This window comes from Falco rusticolus, chromosome Z (genome assembly GCF_015220075.1).
Source record: "Falco rusticolus isolate bFalRus1 chromosome Z, bFalRus1.pri, whole genome shotgun sequence".
In the NCBI taxonomy this organism is placed as follows: Eukaryota; Metazoa; Chordata; class Aves; order Falconiformes; family Falconidae; genus Falco; species Falco rusticolus.
The window spans coordinates 80,337,066-80,359,227 of record NC_051210.1 but is presented as its reverse complement, the minus strand read 5'-3'; the positions used below and the strand labels follow the sequence as shown (position 1 = coordinate 80,359,227).

General features: G+C 42.7%; 1 protein-coding gene across 2 annotated transcripts in view; it reads left to right on the top strand.

Annotated features, from left to right (window-relative positions):
- The first annotated feature begins 877 nt into the window (after positions 1–877).
- Positions 878–22,162, top strand: part of LOC119141812 (lipoxygenase homology domain-containing protein 1-like) — a 60,684-nt gene continuing 39,399 nt past the window's right edge. The window contains exons 1-3 of one of the 2 annotated variants that reach the window (XM_037374443.1): positions 878–989; positions 3,851–3,967; positions 18,325–18,533. In XM_037374443.1, coding sequence (XP_037230340.1) covers positions 3,919–3,967; positions 18,325–18,533 — 258 coding nt within the window. In that variant the 5' untranslated portion in view covers positions 878–989; positions 3,851–3,918. Of the gene's footprint in view, positions 990–3,850; positions 3,968–12,010; positions 12,119–18,324; positions 18,534–22,162 lie in introns of those variants that run through there. The other variant, XM_037374444.1, reaches the window with a different exon arrangement.

Below are 22,162 nucleotides of genomic sequence, written 5' to 3'. Positions count from 1 at the left end.
AACAGAGCCCCATTGTACTTCTGGCTCAGTCTTATTCCTGAGCAGCTCTGAGTCATGCTCCAGCAGGACCCAGGAGCGAGAAACTGTGAAGGCAGAACAAAAGGAGGCATCAGATTTTGTGGTCATGGGATGTTCTGGAGAAACCAGGGGAACAGAATAAGGAAATATTTAGGGGCTTGATTCTTGCTGTTCTGCATTCACCGTTGACCTGGCAGTAATTTAACCTGTTTGCCTTGGTGTTACGGAGAAGGTGGTGCAAAGAGAAAACTAGATCAGAGTGGGCGGTGGAGGGTTTTATTTCTCTTCCTTATGAGTGATCTTTGTAACTTGTTTAATAAGAAAAATAATAGGAGATCTTTTGTCAGTTAGGCTATCTTGACTATTTATATACTGCCTTCAGCTGGCTTAACTTCATCCATCTACCTAGCTGCTCAAAGAATCTGTGAATTTGTGTTTTACTTTAAGGCTTGAGCTGTTGGAGTAAATCCTGTTTCAATAACTTTAGATGGCAGGTATAAATATATCGAGTGCTTTCTGATCATGTCATTGACTCCAAAATCTCAGTAAATGAACATACATCAAGGTCAGTTGGCCTTAATAGGGTTAAAGGAAATTGCTCTGGATTCTAATAGCACTAACCAGCTCGCTAACTAAATGACCACAAGTGTGTGATTCCGACCCTGTCCTCTTTAACTGTTGAGTTTTCTAATCCACATTTTGTTCCAGTAATTTTTTCTTAGGAGCATTGGTATGCTGCTCACTAACTTCTGTTGGTTTGTTTTAATTTTCTGCTATTCCCTAAATCAGTTGTTCCTTATGAGATCACGGTCTACACCAGTGATATCTTCGGAGCTGGCACAGATGCCGATGTCTTCATTGTTCTGTACGGAACCGATGGGATCTGCACTCAGCAGAAATCCCTGTGCCTTAACAAGAGGGAGCAAAGGATGTATTTTGAAAGGAACTCGGTGAATCAGTTCATTGTGGAGGTAAGATCAAAGATGCCTGCTTTCATCTTAGGTTGCCCGAAGGGGATTAAGAAGAGAAAATGAAGTGGGAACTTTTCCACTTTTAGGGAAATCTATTCAGCATTTTTACTTGAAGAATGTGGGTTCAAAATTCTGTTCTTCAACAGACTTACTATGGACTGGATTGAATCTTTTCTCACTGACCTCCAGTTTGTAGCAGCTCAGAGGTACCAACATGCAGTGTTCCTGTAGCCCGACTCCACGCTGAGCCTTGTAAAGGCTGGTGCAATTTTATCATGGAGCTGATGTGTACCAATGCATGGACATGGAGGCTTGTGCTTCCAGATCAAGTTGAGAGCCGCTTTGGAAGGTCTTTACATCTTCTATTTCCTAGGCCATGCTTGGTAAAGAGAGGGTATCTGTCTCCATGCACGCCAGGTCTAATACGTGTGCCTCTCCTTATCACTCTTAATTGCTCACGTATCTGCCTTCTTTTCCAGTTTGCCATACTTCGAAAGGTAACAGGAACCAAATGCTTGTAGTATCGCTGAAACTAGCTTCCTTCTGTTTAGGGTCCCTTTGCAACATTTCATACTTTTATGTCAGCAGATCATGTTGGAGGGGCTGGTCCATGGTGCTCACTACTTACCTAGCACATCATTTGGGGTGGATGGTCTGTTCATTTATTTTAACTCTGTGGAAGCCTAAGCACCATGCTGTATCTTTGGGCAAAGAGACCATTACTTTGCTACAGACAACGTGATTTTTGAATACCCGAGGCTAACTTTTGGAAAGACCTTATCAAGTATTTCCTGGAGTGTTTGCCCAACTCTGTGCAAATAGTAAATCAGTGTGCATCAATAAATGAGCTTGTTTCTATTCATAACATATTCTTATTGCTGAGAATCTGTGAGGGGCAAAAATATAGGCAGTCCTGCTCTGCCCTATCCTTTTGGTACTGCTCCATGCCCTTCCCTTCCCTCCCTGGCTGCTACACCAACACTGACTTCACAGAGGACCTTACAACCTCTATGTGGCTTTGAGTTTGGTTTGTTTTTGTAGCTGAAGGCACATTTTAAACTAAACTTCTTAACAAGTTCAGATGCTTCCAGCCCACATTGTTGTTATACAGTATTGAATCATAAAATACTTCCCCAGTGTGACTTCTTGAAAACAAGGAATAAGACTTATTTTGGTGGAGTTTCCACACAGTTGTTCATAATAGAGGTTGCATTAATCCATAGGTATAAATCTTCAAGTGAGCGTTATTGTTATTTCTTTATTCCGTAAGATTTATTTGAGGTTTGGTAGAATCTGAAGCATCAGTACTTTTCTTAGATGAAGAAAGTGAAAATGCCGTTTGTTCTCCAGATTTATAACATCATATTAATCTGTCCCCAAACTTCATTCTCTCTTCACCAGTTCCTCTTGCTGCAGGAGATGGGGATGAAGCAAAATATATTCTTCTTTCACCTACTTGTGTAGAGCCATAATTTGGAGTTCAACAGACCTTAAAAACAATTTGGGGCTGTCAGGAAGCACAAACTGAGAATTGCCCATTTGTATTAGTGTTTTTAACTGCCTCTGCTGTTTGGGTTTTGCAAAAGAGGTGGAAAAAATTAGACAGTGGTCTCAGCTATGCTCCCAAGTGATGATCTGCTGAACATGCCTACAGCAGGGTAAAGAGCTCCTTTAACATGGATCTTTACTGGTCAAGCATCACTTTATTGCTATATATTGATTAAAAGCCTCATTGAAAGATGAATATTTGGAGAGGACAAAGGAGGAGAAAATTACTTTCCCCCAGTGTATACTTGCATGCCTGCATGAGTTTTAGAAATGAGTTTGGATCATTTAATTATTTTGCAATGAATCTTGTGCTGCCTAAAGTCAGGGCAGGGCTGACGAAAGCATGAGCTCCTTGAGTAGTGCAGACAGTCTTAAGGAGATGAGGAGTCTTCTAGAATTACTAACATCTTTGCTTCAGTATGGAGCAATCCTGTCAGTTGGGAAGAGAAGAAGAGAGTAGTCTCCAGTGGTACAAATTGAGATATTCCGTTTTCTCATGTTTCCAAGAAAAAAAAGTCTCTGGGTCCCTATGGACAGAAAGACAGACCAGTGTGCTTCTCCTACATGCAAAGGAGTTTGCAATGTTTTTTTAAATCTTTTTTTTTAAAAAAAAACAGCTTTGTTTTTTTAAAGGCCAGCTATACAAAAGCTTGTACTGAAATAACCAAAAGCTATTAATTTAGAAGCAAATACCATTTTTTCTTGTCAAGCTTTTGGAATGGAGGTGACTTAAAACTAATGGACTAGGAACAAATTACTCAATTAATAAGGTAAGCCATAAAAAAACAGTAGCCACTTCATAAGACAGTGATCCTGTTGCCTTGCTTGGAAAGGCATTGGGATTCCGTGGTGGAACAGGAGAGAGATGATATAAAATTCTAGGCTGTTAATATTGTACTTTGACATCAATGCTATTCTTGTAGTGTTATAAGAGTGTTTAAAAAGGAAAGGGATATAAAAAGAACAATTTAAGATGCAGCAGCATTGCTGTTTCTAAAAAATTACCTTCATTCACACTCATACAGAGAAGCCTTGAGGTGCAGGGCTGCTTCTGTGCAGCCAGACCTATCTCATACAGTGGGTAAGTTGTGTAGACCAAGATTCTCTGCTTTTTTGGAACACAAGTTTGGGGAAGCCCTTTAGCTAAAATGTAAGTTAGGGCATAACTGGCATCAATGCTAATAATTGCTCCCCTGGGACTGCATACTGACTGGACAAGTAGGAAATAAGCTAAAGAAGGAGTGTCTCAAAAGTCACCTGTTGTTCATGCCATCATGTCTCTCTCTCTCTCCCCCCTCCCCTTTTTCCTGTAGCTGGAGGATGTTGGTGACATTATTGAAAAGATTCGCATAGGACACAATGGCGAAGGGCTGAATTCCGGATGGCATTTGGACCGCGTGGCGATTCGGAGACTATTGCCAAATGGAAAGGTAGGCTGCACATCCCAGCACTCCCAAATACATTTCCCATTAGCAGCTGTTTCCATTTCCCAACGCGCATCTTCTCTATGCAAAGTGTGATTAACAGTGAAAAATTACTCCCTAAAGAACAATGCTCACTAATGAACTTGCTAGAGCTTGGGGATCTGGGGACAGCAAACATGTATTACCATGTTTTATTCTCCAAATGTTGACTATAAGACTCTGTAATCACTGCTTTTCAAAAAATGCTGTTCTCATAGTACCCCTTGACTAGAATAGAATAATTTTCCCCGTCAGTGGATGGAAGCAAAGCAGTTGTGTTGCTCCTCAACCTTTTGGAGGTCTTTACTACTCTTTATCTTTTTTATGAAGGAGCGATCTGCCTGCTGGGTTTGGAGGCAATGTTATCATGACTTGCTTGCTGGACTGAGAAGGGAGATTCCTGAGTCTGTTCCCATTCCTGTGCAAATAAAGCTAAAGAATTACAGGGCTGGGCAGATGTCCCTGTGCTGCACTGCACCACTGTCGCTGGACATCCCTGAGTGCCCAAGGCTAACTTAGAGTATTTATCTAGATAATGGTGGGTTTGGGTGACACAAGAGGCCAAAGTGTCCTATTTTCATGTGGAGTTTTGTTTTGAACAATCACAGGGAAGGAAGTGGGAATGGGTGTACCATTTTGAAATAAAAAGTATTGTTGCTAAACATGAACAAGAAATAATTTCATCAGTTCCTTAATTCTGGATGAATAAATGCAGGGAGCCAGTACAATTAAGACAAGCAAAATGCCTATCAGTGCAAGTCCCTGAATCACTCATCTAAAAACCATCAATATAGGTCTTAGGAATTTTGGTTGCTCGTGTTGGCATGATTGAGGCAGTGCAGCCAGACTGGACATCTTGATCTTGTCCACGTAGGAAACTGTTCCTTGGCCCTGCTTTTAGATGCTGGCTGTAGGAACAGGAATGAATCTGGTTGCAGGGAAGTTCAGAAGAAAATCGCCTCTTCAGGACCAGTTCAGAATTGGAGCAGTAGCTGTCTTTGGGAACACCTGGGCTCTCTCCTCTGTCTTGCTCTTTCTCCCCTTATTCTGAAGGGATGTCAGCTTACCTCCACCTCAGTGCTCAGGTCTGCGTTGTGCTGAAGTGACTTCCAATATCAAGAGTTGGTGTAAACATGGCTTGCTCAGTTATGGTGAACCTACTTCTCATCTTACGTTCTCCTTCAAAATCTCCGGGATATGTTTTGCTCTCTTTGCCTCACGATCAGCCCAAAGGTCTGCCTTGAACCCTCCTCATCATGCCTAAGCCTGTATCCTCCTGTACAAGTTTTTTGCAGCCAATACCCTTTGCCTGTTTCTCGTGATCGCCTTTCGCCAGTCAGTTGTGATCAGACCCTCTACCTGTGTATTGACCATCCCTTGCCTTGGGCAGGTTCATTAGGCTGATGAACAAGATGACATTGTTTTTGGAGATATTATTGGTCATAGGCTAGAGAAGATGAAAAGGGGGATGCACAAAGGTGTGAAAATCAAGGGAAAAGAGACTTGTGGCCTGCCTTTTTCTATACCTACTATTAACTGAGCACTTTTGGAAGCTCTTGCATGCTCTTCTGTTAGCCCAGAAAGGGTCTTAGGGCTACATGGCTCTACAGTCATTACAGCAGCTTTGAAACGCACATGGTAAGGAACCTGGGAAAGCAGAGGAAGGGAGGAAAACCATGAACAACTTTAAAAATTGAGAGATTTACAATTCTGCTGATCTTTTGATTATGGCATGGGAAAAAAAGAAGAAAGCAGAGCACTGCATGATGCCGCTGATCAGCTGCAGGATATTATGACCTGCCACAGGATAGCAATATGCTGCCAATGCTTCTAAAAGCTGTGCTACCTGATTAGACTGCTAAGATGTGTCTGGATGTATCTGTAATGCTGCAAAAGAAAAATGAGGTCAGTAACTTTTCAGATTAAATTGAAAGCACTTGGGTAGGAAACTAGGATTGTTGCATGCCAATAAAGCTCTGTCTTGGCGTGCCAATTATATCTGATACTTATATTTCATTTGTTACAACTTGGAGAAGGGCAAAGCACTGACTTTTAGCACACTATCATACCCTGCTTCTAGCTTAAGGCCAGACTCAAACTCTAATAAAAGAAATTCTGTTTGGAGCTGCAAGAGGATTTTACCATGGGTAACATAAAACTGTGCACTTTACGTCACTTAAATATTAATGCAATCACCAACAAGGAAACTCCAATAAAAACTGTAGCAACGACATGGTGATTAACAATAATGATACAATTAACTCTTGCAGTAACTGCACATTACGCCCCACTGTGCTGGCACTCAAGTCCCTAGATAGCCTATTACCGAATAAACAGTGCTCATATCAATGGCACGTACAGCCAATGTTATGAACATTTAGGAGCAGTTAAAAGCTTCAGCAAGAGACAGGATTGAAGTGGGATCTTTACAGGGAGGAGAGAGTTTCAGAAGTGAAGCATCATTCTGGAAAGCCCTCTCTTCCCAGACTAGGTGGGGAGATAAGCGCTGCTCATCGGCTCAGCGTACAGCGAGATAATACAGGTTTGTGAGGTCAGGCAGCCAGTGCAGAAATGAGCAGGCAGAAGCAGTGGTGTGGCCAGTCCTTAGGTGCTGTATTTTGCTTGTACAGCACAAATAACACTTGAGAGTAAAATATTTGAAATCATCTAAAGTGCTGCTGGTTTTGTTTGACACTGTTTTGTACGAGTCACGCTCCAAACTGCCTTATGGAGTTAAACGTTGCAAGTCTGGGGTTAAACGGCAGCACCGCGGGGAGCAGCAGAGAGGAGGGAAATGGTGTTTTATTGACAGCTGCAGATTTGGGCTGTGCCAGTTCGAAGGATGACTCTGCTGCGGAATCGAGGTGCTCGATCACATGAGCCCCCGGGAGGAGTTCAGCTCCTGCAGATCAGCTTGGCCGGGGTCTGTGCACGCGGAAGTGTAGGATGACCTGTTCATTCCAGGTTAGCAGTGACTGCAGTGCCCCCCTGATCTTAGCTGCACAACCCACCCCTCCCCAGTGACCGCATCAGGGGGAGCAGGATCTGGTGGCTCAAGGCAGCCCATGGCAGTAGGACACAGTGATAATAATATTTGGTATTCCTGCAGTGAGAGCTATTCCCTTTTTCTCCTATGTATTAATATTGCATCATTTAAATGTTAAAAATAGTGAAGAAAGAACGCTGCATTGGTTTGATACATAATTGCCTGAGAATAATTAACATGGACAGTATTCCTATGTATGCTATACGTGAAAGCAATGGCACACAGAGAACTGGAAAGAGCAGAAAGTCCCTGTGCTACTTAGGAGAGAAACAATGAAGTTGTCAGTAAGGAAAGGGACTTATTTTTCTCCCTTTATTTACTTACTGTGAGCTTAAAACTAACTTCTTGTTTCTATTCAGACTTTTGGGCTCTGCAGCTTGCATGACAGCTCATGCCCCTTCCTTTACAGAGACATGGCCTGGGGTGCCCAGCTCGCGGAAAGCCGGCTGCATCTTACCATCTTGGAGGCCTTACAGGAGTCTGTTCTTAATGAGTAGTCTGGGATTGATTTTGTTTACCAAGTGGAAAACACATGTTCTATTGTTTTTGTTTGTTTGATGATAGGAATCATATTTGTTTCCACCAAAGTGAAGGCAAAACAAAAGATCAAAAATTAAATTGCTGTTTTTCTCCTCTTAATGCATGTATGGGAATTGCCTGGAAACCAGCTTGAGTCACAGAATTATAGGGCAAAATCTCGAAGTATTGACTCAGAAAAAAAACCCCTACTGACTTCAAAGAGAATGCTGCCCGAATAAGGATTGGAGGGGGCTGGCAGAGTCCCAGTAAAACACGGCTTCAGCAGGAATGGTGCAGTCCTGATTAAGAATTTGCAAGATTGAAAGCTGGGAAGGTCAGAGATCTACTGGATCATAAAGCCGGTCTCATGTAGCCATTGGGAATGCTGTTCTCCACTACACATTCAGTGCTGCTTCTCAGAGATCTCAAATGTCCTCTTTCTAGAGGAAATATATCTCCGTATACTTTTTCAGTTCTGCATGCATGTACACATGCATACACACATGAGTTGAAAATCTTTGCCCGCATGTCAGAGTATTTTCAAAGGGGAAATGCTAACATGTTCATGTGATTTGGAAGAGATTATCTCTGTCATGTTTACTTCAGGGCTCAGAAACTGTCACATTTCCATGTGAAAGATGGCTTGCAAAGTCTGAAGATGATGGCGAGATTATCCGAGAGCTGGTACCATCTGATATTTTTACTGAAAAACTCATGAAGGACGGGACACTCCAGCAGATAGAGGAAGAAGTTGAAGACCCATTAGAAGGTAATACAATCCTAGGGGTACGTAGGGACCTATTCACCTGATTTTTGGAACAAAACACTTGGATGTGTGGTTCAGACAAATGCAGTGCTGGTACGACTGTTCACAACATTTCTTTCCCTTCCTGTTCTCTGGTCTCTCATACCTGAAGCGCTTCTGTGCAATGACACCATTATTTTCCTGTAAGGCATTTATAAACCTGTCACAGACATCCTTTCACACACGCAATTCGCACGTCTCCTATGATGCCTAATAAAATTCTTCCATCTCATCTTCTGGGCTCTGTAAACGTCTTTACTTGTTTGCCCACTTCATCTGTCCTGTCCACTCAGCCCCTTCCTTTCCCACCCTGCTAGTCTGATTTATGTTCCTCTTTCCTCCTCAAGTTGTTTTTCCTGCTGCCCTTCAGGTACGTAGGGACACTCTCTAAAAATTTGGCTCTTGGCAGCCACCCTCACCTTGTTAAAGTGCCTCTGGGGAGGAGGCTTAATTCTTATTCAGTTCTGATCCTATCTTAGAAAGCATTCCCACTCAGCGTCTGGCCCTCCTGGTAGCTGAAGCAACTGAACAAGCACTGAAGTTTCATTCTAAACTCGTTGCTTCTCTGTATGCCCAGCTGTTCCTGACTTTTTCCTCCAGGACCTCCTTTTTCCCACCCTGAGCTCCTTCTGCCCTCGAGAGAAGTCATGAACCTTCCTACATCCTGAGCAGAGCAAATTAAGTTCAGCTGCCATTTTCATTCGTGGTTCTCGCATCTGGCAACAAGATGATTCAACAGAGAAAATAATTTCTCTCCCTGTTTCTTTTCTCTCGGAGTCTGATTGGCACTTACAGAACACCATTGTCAGGCTGGAATTTAGATGGATTCTAAGTGTTTTCCATTGCCAAGTGAAGAGGCGCCTTGCTGTAAGGAAGGCTGGAGCCTTGCGCTGTGCCCTTAGGAGAGAGAGGTGTGCTCTTCCCTCCCGTTAGGAACTACGTGGTAGCTCAAGGGCGATACTTATTCCCTCAGAGGCGCAGACAGTTTTAATATCAATTAGCAAGTGGCATGACTGCTAGCTGCCTGCATGACCTTAACTTACTAACTTCTCCCGCTTTACCTTGCGTTAGTTACCATGTGTTAACTAACCTAGGTGACTCGCTTTTCCTTCTAAAGGCAAAGCCTTAAAACCAGTTTTACAATCTACGGAATTTTTGGATAACTGATGGTTTCTTTTGACTGGGAGCTAAGGCTAGGTTTGAGAATTTCTGCTTTAGCTATAAAATATCTGGGATGGGAATTATATCTAATGCATCTCTGTGAGTTCTCCTACATCTTGGGCAGTGACATGGTGTAAATGACAGCACCAGAAAATCACTTTGGGGTGTTTTGGGGATCATCCTTTATTTAGTAGGCTGCATTTCAGTCCTGAAGGTTGCTACAACCGGTAAGCAAAAACCAAAGAGGGATGCGTTGACTAATTACACTCTACACATTGCTTTCTTCAATACCAGTGCAGCGGTTTTCTCTCAAATACGAAGCTGTAACTTTGTAGAACATGACGTGAAGAGGCAAACCAGAAAGCCTGGCATTGCACCTAGCCGGATGAATGGTCTCAGGTGACGATCCTGATCCATGTCTTAGAGAAATCAATGGAAATCTTTCATGGACAATGAAGCAGAACAGGCCCTATTGTACTGGGAAGAAAAATACAATATAGATATTTTCTTGGATGCTGTTAAAGTACAAAGAGGAATCCTAACTGAGACTTTGCACCTTTTCCTCATCTGCATTGCCCTGGGATTTGCAAGGAGGCATCCTCCAAGGCTCATATGCCACCAGGGTAATCAGACTTGCACAGTCCTTAATTGCTTTCCTGGCGAGGGTGCTTTCGGTAACTGTTTGTTTTCCCTGTGTAATTAGGAAAAGAGTAGCAAAATAAAAGTAGGAGTATTTAACAGGTTTAGTAAAGCACATTTCTAAAGACTTGATGAGGTTTTATTGGATCATCATTGAGCAGCTTAAAGAGAAAGGGTACTTAAACCGCACAGCTCCAACAATTCCTTAATTAAACACTGTCTCAGCAAAAGGACCCAGAAACCTGTTCTCTTTCCGTTTGGGGAATTTATAGAGATACATGCCATTAACTCTGGTAGTAACTGCACATCTGAATCCCTGGAGTTTGTTTATGGAAAATGGAGTATTAAGAATTCCCAACACTGCATCACTTGTTCTTAGATATACGTCCCTTGAGCCTCAGTATGAAAAGGTGCTGAGTTCCCTCACCTCTATTGACTTCGCATCCACTAACAACCGTAACGATTCTTGGCACTTTTAACCATGAACTCTGGATCAAAGCAACACACAGGCATTGATTAGGTGGAGAGAAGGGAAGTCAGCACATTTCAGCCCAGTGATTCCCTAGTCCTTGGATCATTTGCCTGGAAGGACAAAGCATATGGGATTTGAAACCTCCAAGAACTGAGCGATGAGCAGAAAGTTTGGGAACCATTTTCTTAGATAAATTCAATATCTAAGCTGGACCTTAATAATTCATTGGGCCAGAAATCATGTCTCCTTTTCTTTCCGCAGTTCACATGTACAAGATCAGCGTGTTCACTGGAGATATCTATGGTGCTGGGACAGATGCTAATGTTTTCCTAAATATCTATGGAGACCTGGGGGACACAGGAGAGAGAAAACTCAGCAAATCTGAAACGAACTTCAACAAGTTTGAAAGAGGACAGGTACAAATGCAACGGGTTAACAGCACATTCCATTTCACAGCCTTTAGCCTAACAAGTCCATGACTGTCTTTATAGTCTCAGTTTTCCTATGAGGGATGAATTGATTGACTCCATTTACCATGTTCATTACTCCTTAAAATGCTTTGTATGGATTGTCAGCTGGGTATTACAACCGACAGGCACTGCAGCAAAGGGGTCGATGTTTCTGCAATGTCGCTGATAGACAAATCCTGAACTTGGTCCATATAAAATGCCTCAGATTGTTAGCTGCAGATTTGAGAGCACACAAGACCTGAGCTCTCTCATTCCCATTGCCTCTGTGCAACTGATTTGCACATATGTGGTATATATTGTAATTCACCGCAGAGCACAATAAATGGATGGGAGCTAAGTTGCACCCATGTTTGACAAAGTAACTCCAAAAGGGGCACTCTGTGGCTACCCAATGAGTCATATTCACAGCCTCATATGGAGATTCTCGGATATAATGATGGCAAAGATTGTCTTATCTGGATTGTCCATACAAACCTAACTGGATTAGAAAGGGAAGTATACTTAGACTTAAAAATCAGGATGTAAAATTCCAGGAATTCAATATTCTGATTGGTTAAAAGTGATATTTTGTGCAGTTCCCCTCATAGCAGAAGCCAGCTTCAAAATGCTTCCCTGCAGAACAGTTTTAGCGTACAGATATGCCTCTCTAGATTGCTGCAGAGCTTTTAACCAAACACCGTCATGTGAGATGAAATTTAAACACATATTGTGCTCTGTAGTCTCTGTCTGCCTTTGTTCAGTAGATGATCTGTTGAGAGCTTGTTAACAGAAGCAACTGCTATTGAACACTCTGCAGGAGGATACATTTACTATAGAGGCTGTGGACCTTGGCATTTTGTACAAGATCAAGATTCGTCATGACAATAGCATGTCCCGTCCCGACTGGTTCCTGGAAAAAGTAGAGATCCTGGATGAGACCACGGAGGAGTCCTTCACTTTCCTGTGTGAGCGCTGGCTCTCTAAAAAGAAAGAGGACAAAAAGATCGGGCGTACACTTTATGAACAGGTATGGTTGCGGTTCCAAGCTGTGAACCCAACCCACTGCTACCAATGAAAATGAAAGGATTGAATATCTGGTTGACACCTGAGACAACTTACGAGGGACTTTGTTAGTTTTGGCTTGTCCAAAATGAACTTGTGATTTTCAGACAAGTGCTGAAAGTGTGGCCACTCTCAGCCCAGTATCACTAGCTCTATAGTTTGCAATTTCAACAGAAAAATCAAGGAGTCTAAGTGACACTCTTCAGATGAGAGTCAAAGTACCTTACTGATGCACAGTAGAGTACATTTCCCTGCTGTGCTCCTTGCTGTGCTCACAAAGCAGGTTAGTTATGGGCCCCACTATTCAGTCCTCAGGCCAAAATATTGGGTCCTTTGACTTCATCCTCATTGAACTGGATGGGTTTACCTTTTCAGCTCCTTCTTCCACCACTGCCAAGCATAAAAAGTCTGGTCTGTTTCCCAACACTCAAAGCACCGAATGTTTTTTTAGTTAAATGCCCTTTCTACTTGCTAATTGGAATTTGAGGTACATGCACTAACTGCAATTAGCAAACAAGATTAATAGACCTCTCTTGCTTCTATACAGTGAGACATAATAAAGCAGCTGATTATAAATCCATTGTATTTAAGGAGTCCACTTTGCAAAATACAGTGACATTTTAATTGACAGTTACCACTAAAATTATCATCAATGAAATTGGGCCAGACTCATCCTGAATACAATAGAATGGATGTAAGAAGAGTTAGGCCATGGATGAGTATTACCATATGCTCCATCATAAAATTGCAGCAGACAATGCTATGAATTCTTGTGGTCACACTTACCCGGTTTTCATATAATTTATAATGATGAAAAACTAATCATTACTTTTTCTTTTTTTTTTTTAAATTACATCACTGTGTGGCAAGACCCTTGCATTTATTGGACAATGACACTGAATGCATTTGAAGTTACTCTTCAAATACCATCAAATACAATAGATGTTTAATTTTTTTTTCTCATCATATTTGTGGCTTTACAGTACTTTTCCTCTTATGCTCTTTGACCTGTACTAGCTACATTACTCTGACAGCACAGTGTGTGTCCTGATAAACAAACCTGACCCTGCTCCATCCATCTGAATTTTCTGTGGCTATTGCTCACACAGGTAGCAGAGAAAAAGTCACGACACACCACTGTCACTGGAGCCTGTGAGGTTCCATTATCTTTTCTTTCTTTATAACACGCATCCAAAGTGGCCTGTCAGGGTTACTAATGAAGTAAATGAATAACCTGCTGTCAATTACAAGTCACATTTACTTGAGCTATACTGAGCAAAAAGCTACCTGGGGATCTACGGGGTGTTCTTCTTATGTTGTTCTTGGAGGCATATGGGAACAGCTGACATCACTTGAGCACTTAACCTCATTACCCTCCTGTACATGCCTTCCAACTAGAGCTATGATGGCGAGCGAAACAGCCTGGGTGGCTCATCTCCCAGCCTGTCAAGTCAGGATAGCAACTCAGACCTGAAGGAGACAAAAAAATCCAGCTTGGTCAAGGCGGCAGAAGAAGGATCACGTGAGCGAGTGCCGTGTTTGATTGCACGCATGCATGTGTTCTGGGCTTTCAGTGCTTGATGGGCTGTGTTCATCCTGGTGAAGAGCAAGGAGAGGCAGAACAGCAAACTTCTTCTCTTTGCCTTGTCCTGTGACTGCTTTGGGAACAGCTGGATCAGTGCCTGTGTGTTTGTGATTGTTGCTTTTCCTATAGCTCTCCAGCCCTAACAGTGGAAAAAAGCCATGAAGTTCACAGCAACTTCAGTGTTTCCAACACTCTTCTTTCTCTCCTGTGAAAATCTGGGATGCTGCAGCTTGTCAGAATTAACTTCTCCATTGCTAGCAGATGTACCAAACAGTGTTGGGCAGTGTGACAGTATCGTTAGGCAGGTGGTTATTCAAGGGTACGCTGTCTTCTGTCACAGTGAGGTAAAATGCACAGGTGACCTCTACGGGCAACTGCAATAACAAATTGTGTCCCTCAGATGCCTCAAGTTAGATGAGTCCATCCACCCCACCAAATGTGGGAGAGGAGCTAGTCAACAACATCTGTAGGGCCTCTTCAGAAAGAAACCCACTGACCTGAAGAATCATTCTCCCTCCCCCTCCACCACCAACTTCATCACATCTAGAGGTGGGGAGAAGTGACACTATGTTCTGAACAGCAGGGTCTGATGGAGTTAAGGGAAGGATTTCTGCAAGTTTTGTATAGTTTTGGCTGAAGTTTCCTTCAAAGGATCCAATGCTGTGAGAGGGACAGTAGGCAAGTCAGACATATTATCACCAAAAGACACTCCCTTGGACTATCAGAGGCCCTTTTCCACATGATTCCTTAAAGTAGCTCTTGTTGCTGATACCAGCTTCCCCGCCCCGCCCCCCCCCCATCTCTTTGACCTACTCAAGATTATACTTCATGTAGCATATTGGATATGGATTACCAAAGGCAGCTTTGAATCTTGAGACCTTGTATGCCACATTTAAGCCATCTTTCCGCCTCGTAATCAGGCTGGTGGTGTCTCCACACCAAGGATGTCTTTTTAACATGAATTTAAACGTGACTTATTTTAGAGCCCTTCAAGTCTTCCTTACAACACATAGCTGCATCACAGCAGCTCTTGGGTTGGGAAGGGAGTGGGATACTGGGAGCTGAGCAAGAACATGAGTAAGCCTCGTGGCTCTCAGGGAACAAGCTTTGACTGAGAGTGCTCAGGTGAGTTTGTTCTTTTCTAGAAGGTGGTCTGTCTTACAGCTGGGCAGAGGAGGATGGTCTGTAAGGGCTGCTGCTGAAAGACAGGTAACCTATGAACCTGGACTGAGTTTTCTGCTCAAGTAACTGATGAAAACAGTTGGTGGCTCTAGTGTAGGGTTTAATCTTTATGCTCTGGTTCCTGAGACAAAGCAAAGCTGGATATAAAAATCTGCTTCTGGGTCGCCTCTTAAAAGAAGTGAAATATGCTGGACTGTGTCTGCAAAGGCCAGCTTTTGCTCAGGGAGGCTAGTCTCGCTCGGCTGCTGCCAATAGAAGGTGGGCAAGTTGTGCAGGTTTTTTTTCTGTCCTGGCTGTGAAGGAAGCCTGGAAAACCAGTGCCCACCAGCTAAAGTTAACCTTTGTGGAAAACTTCCCCAGTCCATCTATATTTCCTTATAACTTCATTACCACACAGACTTTTTTTCTCTCTATTTATATACCTTTTCATTAACTGCCTCTGCGTTCCAGGACAATGACTTATCATCTAAATTGTGCCTGCAGTTTGTTGTCATCCTACATGAGGTCTTTTAGCTTCAGATTAAGATTTTAGATGTATGGTTAAGATACTGTGTTGTAACAAGTAACTGTGCAGGAGCTGAGTCACAGCTACTGTGACTGTAATGTGTTCTTAGTCCACAGCAACCACAAAATAATTAAACTTAAACTTCCATGGTAAGCCAAGTGTAAAATGATGTAATTTGGCTTAGGAGTCTAAGATAGCTTTCACTGTCATGGTCCAAGGGAATTCAAACAAATGGTTACTGCAGATCAGCTGATGCCCAGCAGGTTACTGTGATGTGATACCTGGGTCACATGTCCCCCACCTTTAAGTTGTGAAGCAAACATAATGCTGCACATTGCTTAACCTGTTCTGCAACCCATGTGTCTTGTGGCAACCCTTCTTTTGTAATCCCATATTGTGTTCAGATGAAAAATAAGTGTTTCCCATGTTCCTTCTGATATTGCTTCTGTGGTGAGACAATGGATAACATCTGCCATGTTGGCATTCCATGTAGTTTCACAAATAATGGGTAAAACATCAGCATCTCCCATGAGAGCCACCCTCCAGCAGAGTTAGGATAGTTCCCATCATCCCCATTGTACCAGGGTGGTCTTTCTTCTCTGAGTCCTGGAGCTTGTCACCACAGCTATCTCTGTTGCAGTGACATGGCCCCATTAAAAAAAACGCATCCTGAAGGAATGTCAGATAAGATGGACTGTGTGAACCAGCCAGCCACCTCCTGAGCTGGATAAAAAGCCAGCTGTGAATTAGTTGATTAGGGGAAGTAGTATTGGGAGTTGCCTGGGAAATGGAGTTTGCACAGCTCAGTTCAGACTCTTTCATGCTCAGAATGGTGAATACCTTTGAGGGGCAGGAGGTGATATGAGGATGGAGTGAGGAGAAAGTTCCTGTTGACTAGAAACCCGCTTGGGTCTGAACTGGGAATGCCGCTCCATGCTGGAAGGCAGTGCTGGCGGTGATGTGGTCTGGATCCCTAAAGAAACCCAGCCCCTCGTGAGGGGGACACATGCCCTCAAACAGCCTGAACTCCCTGCAGGGACGCAAGAAAACAGGGGACAAAGGAAGATGGGCTGGAGGACCTGTGCTGTCCTTCTGTGGCCACATTCCACAGGCTTTGCATTCTGCTGTGTTTGAACAGGTAGAACTTTGAATCCCAGAGGAAGAGGGAGACAATTAAAGACGGCAGATAAACAAATTAAAGGATTGCTTTTCTAGTTTTTAGAGGAAAGAAAAGCAAACAGTGTTTTCTGCTGTCTGGTAACAAGCTACTCTGTGTCTCTGTATCTGTAATTTAGAGTGGGAAATGATAACAGTTTCTCATCATTCTTATTTTTATATAAGCCTTTCAAGTAATTTGACTTGAGGCTGTAACGTCAGTTGAAAATGCTGGTAGTCGTGTGAACTTACTCTGTCACAGCAGAACAGGATCAAAATTGTAAAAATGAAAGTTTTGCCCCTATTCAAAATATACTTCATTTAAAAGAGGAGTCTGGAGTTGTTCTAAACATGACCCCTTGATATATTCTTACAAAAATCTATCTTGTCTACAGCTAAACCCTTTCTCCTGCTAATACCAGCAGCTCTAATGGTTAGTCTGTGAAGAATGCATTGCATATCATCATGCTGATGCACACGCTGAAATGTAAACGATGCCATAAAGGTGACAATAAGTCTTGCCTAATCATCCATTCATTTTGTACTGGTACACAAAATCCTCAAACCGGGGCTGAATGAATCTCTCTGGGTTCTGCTCTGTCCAGAGGTAAGCACAGATTTGGTGAGCGTGGGTTCATGCCTTCCCTGATACTGCATGCATATTCTGAGTTTGATGTGAGTGTCTAGCAAAACCCCCACCCCAAAAGTGTTGTTAATCATCAGAAACCAAAATTAGATGTCAATCATGCAATACTTGAAAGCCAAACAAGTTTTTTTTTCTCAAGGTTTATAAATCTTTTTTTTTTTTTTTAATTGAAAAAGCGATGATGAAGCCAGGCTGAGTTTTGAGTCTGGGACAAGGCAACTTTCAGAGCTCTGAGTCTTGTCAGAATGGTTCGAACGGCCCTGCACAAATGTTCTGAGAAATCAGACGAGTATTCAGTGTCTAATTCCACACCACCCGCTCGGCTTACCCAAATGAGCTTTTGGAAAGCACTTGAAAAGCAGTCTGGCACTTCCTCCCCTTTAACAGCTGAACTGAAATTTCTGAAAACCACCAAAAAAGCTGCTAAGTCCCAAGCCTTGGCCTGAAGGTTTTCCCCTTAACCAATATTATTGCTCAATATATAAAAATATTGAGTGGCCCAGCTTTAATACAAGGATTATTCATAGTTCGCCTGGATTTGCAAAGGGATGCTAAAACCCTGAGCTGCCCCATAGATCACAGCAATCCTTGAATGAAGCACAAAGGAGAACGTCTGTGGTTGTACCGGGACATTCAGTCACTGGTGGTTCACCTTGGAGTCAGCATAGATTTATTTGCCTTTATTGAATGGTGAGTGTAAGACCGCTTTGGTCTAATAGCCTAAATAAGATTTAGGTGCTCATTCTCATCATTGGGAAGGTCTCTTGGTGTAAACAAGGATTTAAGCCCTTTGCTGTTCTGTCAGCTATTAGGGAGAGATCTGGACTTATAACCTCCTTGCAGCCAGTAGCATTGCCTGGGGAAATTAACCCTTGCAGAGTCCTGACCCCAGTGTGTATGAGAAAGCAGTCTCCCATGCGTGTTTGTAGCCTGGTGCGGTGTGGTGTTATCCCTTCTCCCACTGAGTTCAATGAGATGTGAACCTATTCAGCATGCACAGCAGCTCCTTCTGATGGGATGAGTCCCTGGTTTTCTGAAGTCTCACGTAAATGTATTTGTGTGAGGGTTTTCTGATGACTACACCTCTGTTCCTTGCAGTGATCCCATACCACGTCACCGTCACAACAGGCACAGAATACGACTCCAGCACCGACAGCCGGGTGTTCATCATCATCATGGGTCCTGGGAAAGTGCAGACGGAGAGGCTGTGGCTGGATCTCTCGGAAGAAAAAGATGAATTTGCAGATGGCTCTGTAGAGAAATTCTCTGTCTGGGGCCTGGATGTTGGGGAGATCAAAAAAGTGGAGGTACTTTGTGAGTGCGGCATGAGTATTGGAGGCATGAGAAATACGTGGCTAAAGAAAGTGCAGATTCCTGTTATTCTTAGCAGTGAGGTAAAGGCACTTGGGTCTAAAAGGAATGTAAACAGGGATGTGATAATGAGATTTCACATGTGTCTGAACCTGAAAACGAGTATTCTTTACATCTCACAAAACCAAGATCCTTGTGAGGCAGAAGATAACTTTGAATTATAAGGAAGTTGTAACATGTCCCGGTTTTCTCCCATCTCTGGCACTGTTTTTTTTTAGTCAAGCCCTGCTTTTGACAGATGAAGGTTTGCAGGATGCAATCCTCCATCAGTCTTTTCCCTAGTTGATTTTTACACTACTTCCAGTTGGGTTTCATAAATTGTGCCTGCAGTGAGAAACACACCTTGTATAATTTTCTGGCTAAACGTGAAAATTGTTTTTACGGCTTGGAGGACCCAGGCTTAGAGAAGAAAATTAATCATCGTTCATAAGTAACGTTCACAAATAGATTTTGGTACAGGACCCATTTTTTCTGCTATGGCTCAGGGAGACAGAATTTGCATAGACTTTCCATCACAGAGCTTAAACTTCACATGAATCTTCCGGAGCGTATGTGTACATTATTCTTGTTTCATATGTCAGTTCCATATCCTGAAAGCCTGCTCCAGCTTCACACACACACAGAGAGTCCTGAAACTGACAGCATCTGAGGACTTCAAAAAGCCTATTTAATTTTATTTTTACCTCATGCCTTGTGTTGCAGTAAACCTACCTGTTGATGCACACGCTTGTGTATTTGGAGGGAGATATGTGGAAAAAATATAGGGAAATCCTAACTAATTGAAAAATCGTTGAAGCTGTACATCCTGTTGTAGCAGATGATAGACTGAAGCATCCCCGTTAGTTTTCATTCAAGCAATGGATTCTGACACCTTGAGAAGTCTCCATACTACATTTATTACCAAACCATTTTCTTAATGCACTCCAAGTGCCTGCTTATTATGAGTATTAGTGGCACTTTTTACCTAGTGCATCTGTGGGTCAGACTTTGAAAGTGAATCAAGTGGATAAATCCTTCTCTTCCAGACTCTGTGCACATGGAAACAGCCATGGATTGGGACAGAGGGGGAGGAAAAAGCCAGTATAACCACTCAGTGTCAGAAAGACATAAAAAGCAGGCTGAAGAAAGACATAGAAAGGGATGCCAAAGAGACAGTGAGTAGGGTGTGGAAGGGGTAAAGGATGGGGAAAGTAGGAGCAGACACTTGGAAATAAGCAGAAGCAAGGGAAAAAATAATTTGACAAGGATTACAAATGAGAAAGAAGAGAAAAAAGTGCAAATGAAATGCAGAGTTAGGAAAAGAAATAACGTGTAGCTTTCAGGGTGGGTGATGGTCTTCTGCACTCTTTCACCCCTATCCTCAGTGATCTCACCAGTCTGCTTCCTCACCTCTTGCTCATTTTCCCCTGTTAGTTTGTAACCCCCCAGCTCATGGTCAGAGGAGCCATCTGCTCCTGGCCTTCTGCCTTCCTTCATGCAGTGCCCTCTGCTTGGAAGGTCTCTTCTTGTTGGTCCACATCCCAGTGATGACTTCGATGTGCCAGTCTGTCATGGTTGCCATGGAATTGGTCCATATTTTCCTTGTAGAAAATTACAGTGTTCAGGGACATTGCAGAAAATTGCTAGTTATCTACTTGGGAAAAGTGAGGAACAGTTCGTTCTCAGATTTGGCATTTGGCTGCTTCTGGAAGAAGGCAAGAAGTTCTGAATAGGAGTTACCATGTGAAAATAGCATAGCATGGGGATTAAGTTTCCAGATGCCCTCTGTATAACGCAGGCAGCAGACTGCAGGATTTAGTAGGATCGTAAGATTTGCAGCGTGATGCCACTTCTAGTTTGGTATTATTCTCCTGCTGCAAATGTACTCTAGTGAAAGCAGAAACAGTGGAACATGAAGTAATTTGAAAGGGGCCCATTTATACCTGTCTTGTAACTCTACAGATACAATATTTACTACCAGTGTACTTTAATAGACATGCTGACATGAAAATAAATAATACAAGCTATTTGGTATGGGCACTTTATACTGTGTTCTTAAAACAAGTTTTAATATTTCTTCTCCTAATGAATGAAAGTATTTCTGTCCCAAGGCTGCTGTTGCTGCAGAGAGACACAGCAATGTCCAGAAGAGCCCTGCATTGGTCTGCATTTCTAAACCACTTCTGGTTTAGAGCCTTTCTCCATCACAAGCACAGAGTAAAGCCAAAGACATTTAGGTGTTGCAAGTCCAGTCTCTCACTGATTAGGGATCTGATACTGCAAGACCCTCAGGTCTCTCTAGATTTCTCTGGACCTTCCAGAATAAGCAGGAAATCCCATATTTTTGAATCTTTTCCTTCCGTCTACCATTCAAGTTCTCTCCCATTTTCCCCCTGTTGTGTTTAGTTTCTATGTGATTGTGAGTTGCTCAGTGCAAGTTGAGCATCTTGGTCTTGGTGATAGGAAGTACTCAACAGTCCCTCAAGGTCTGTAGGAATGAGTTACAGCCCAAGGATCTACTTGCCTTTGAAATTCTGTCATTCTTAACCTAGTTAACCATCTCAGCCCAAAGAACTTGTGATATTGTTATGCATGTCCAGGCTACACCACTGGTGTGGCTATGGCTTTGCATCATTCACTGTCTTGGCATGGTCTATCTAAAGATTTGCTTGGAGCTGAAAGACAAATCCTGGTGCTCTGCTCTAGAAGTCCAGCCATAAGGAAGGCTCAGCACTGGATGAATTTATACCAGACTTTACAACATTGTGCTTGAGTCCCTTGGAAATCTGCTTGTGTGCAGGTTCTCCAAGGCAGCTGGATGGGCAGGATGATTTCTTCTGGCCAGTCACTGATACCAAAGGTTCTTGTGAAAGCCTGGTACCTAGCAATGTCTTGGAATGATGCTTTAGGAGAGGGCTGCAATGAAGCCCGAAGAGCAGAAGACTTTAACAGCTTCATTGGGATTTTCCCTCTAGCTGCTTTGTCCCTGCTTTGCTGCAGAGCCATTGCCCTGAACTTTCCCCACCATCTCATCTATACCATCCCACAACAGGTCTTGAGAGGTCATGTGCAGACTCAGAAGGGCTTTGGGTTTGGAGAAAAGCAGCCAAGCTGGTAGAGAGGAAATGCGAAAGCAAGTGTGATATTCCCATTCACCTCACACCCCAAGAATCTGAGTATTCACACATCCATTGTAGACTTGAATTTCCCTAGTGGTTAACTCCAATTTTCTGCAGCTGCACAGACATTAGTATAGTAATAATACTCTTAATAGCAGTGATGGCTGAGACAGATAAAAAAGATCACTTATTTGGGGGGTGGGGGCGTGGAATAAAGACACTACAGATACTTTACCCTAGATGAATCTGTTATTAACAAGTATTTTCTGAGCAACTCTAAATATCCTAATAATTTAAAAACAAAGTCAGCGAGAACTCAGGACCTCATTTTCCTAGCAATGACACAAACAACACTTGCTCTGAAAACAATGAACTGCAGGTAGCTCTTTTATTCAACCATTTATGTACAGATAGCTCACTGGAATGACTGGCTGACTGAGTTTTGTACATAAGCTGGGATACATAAT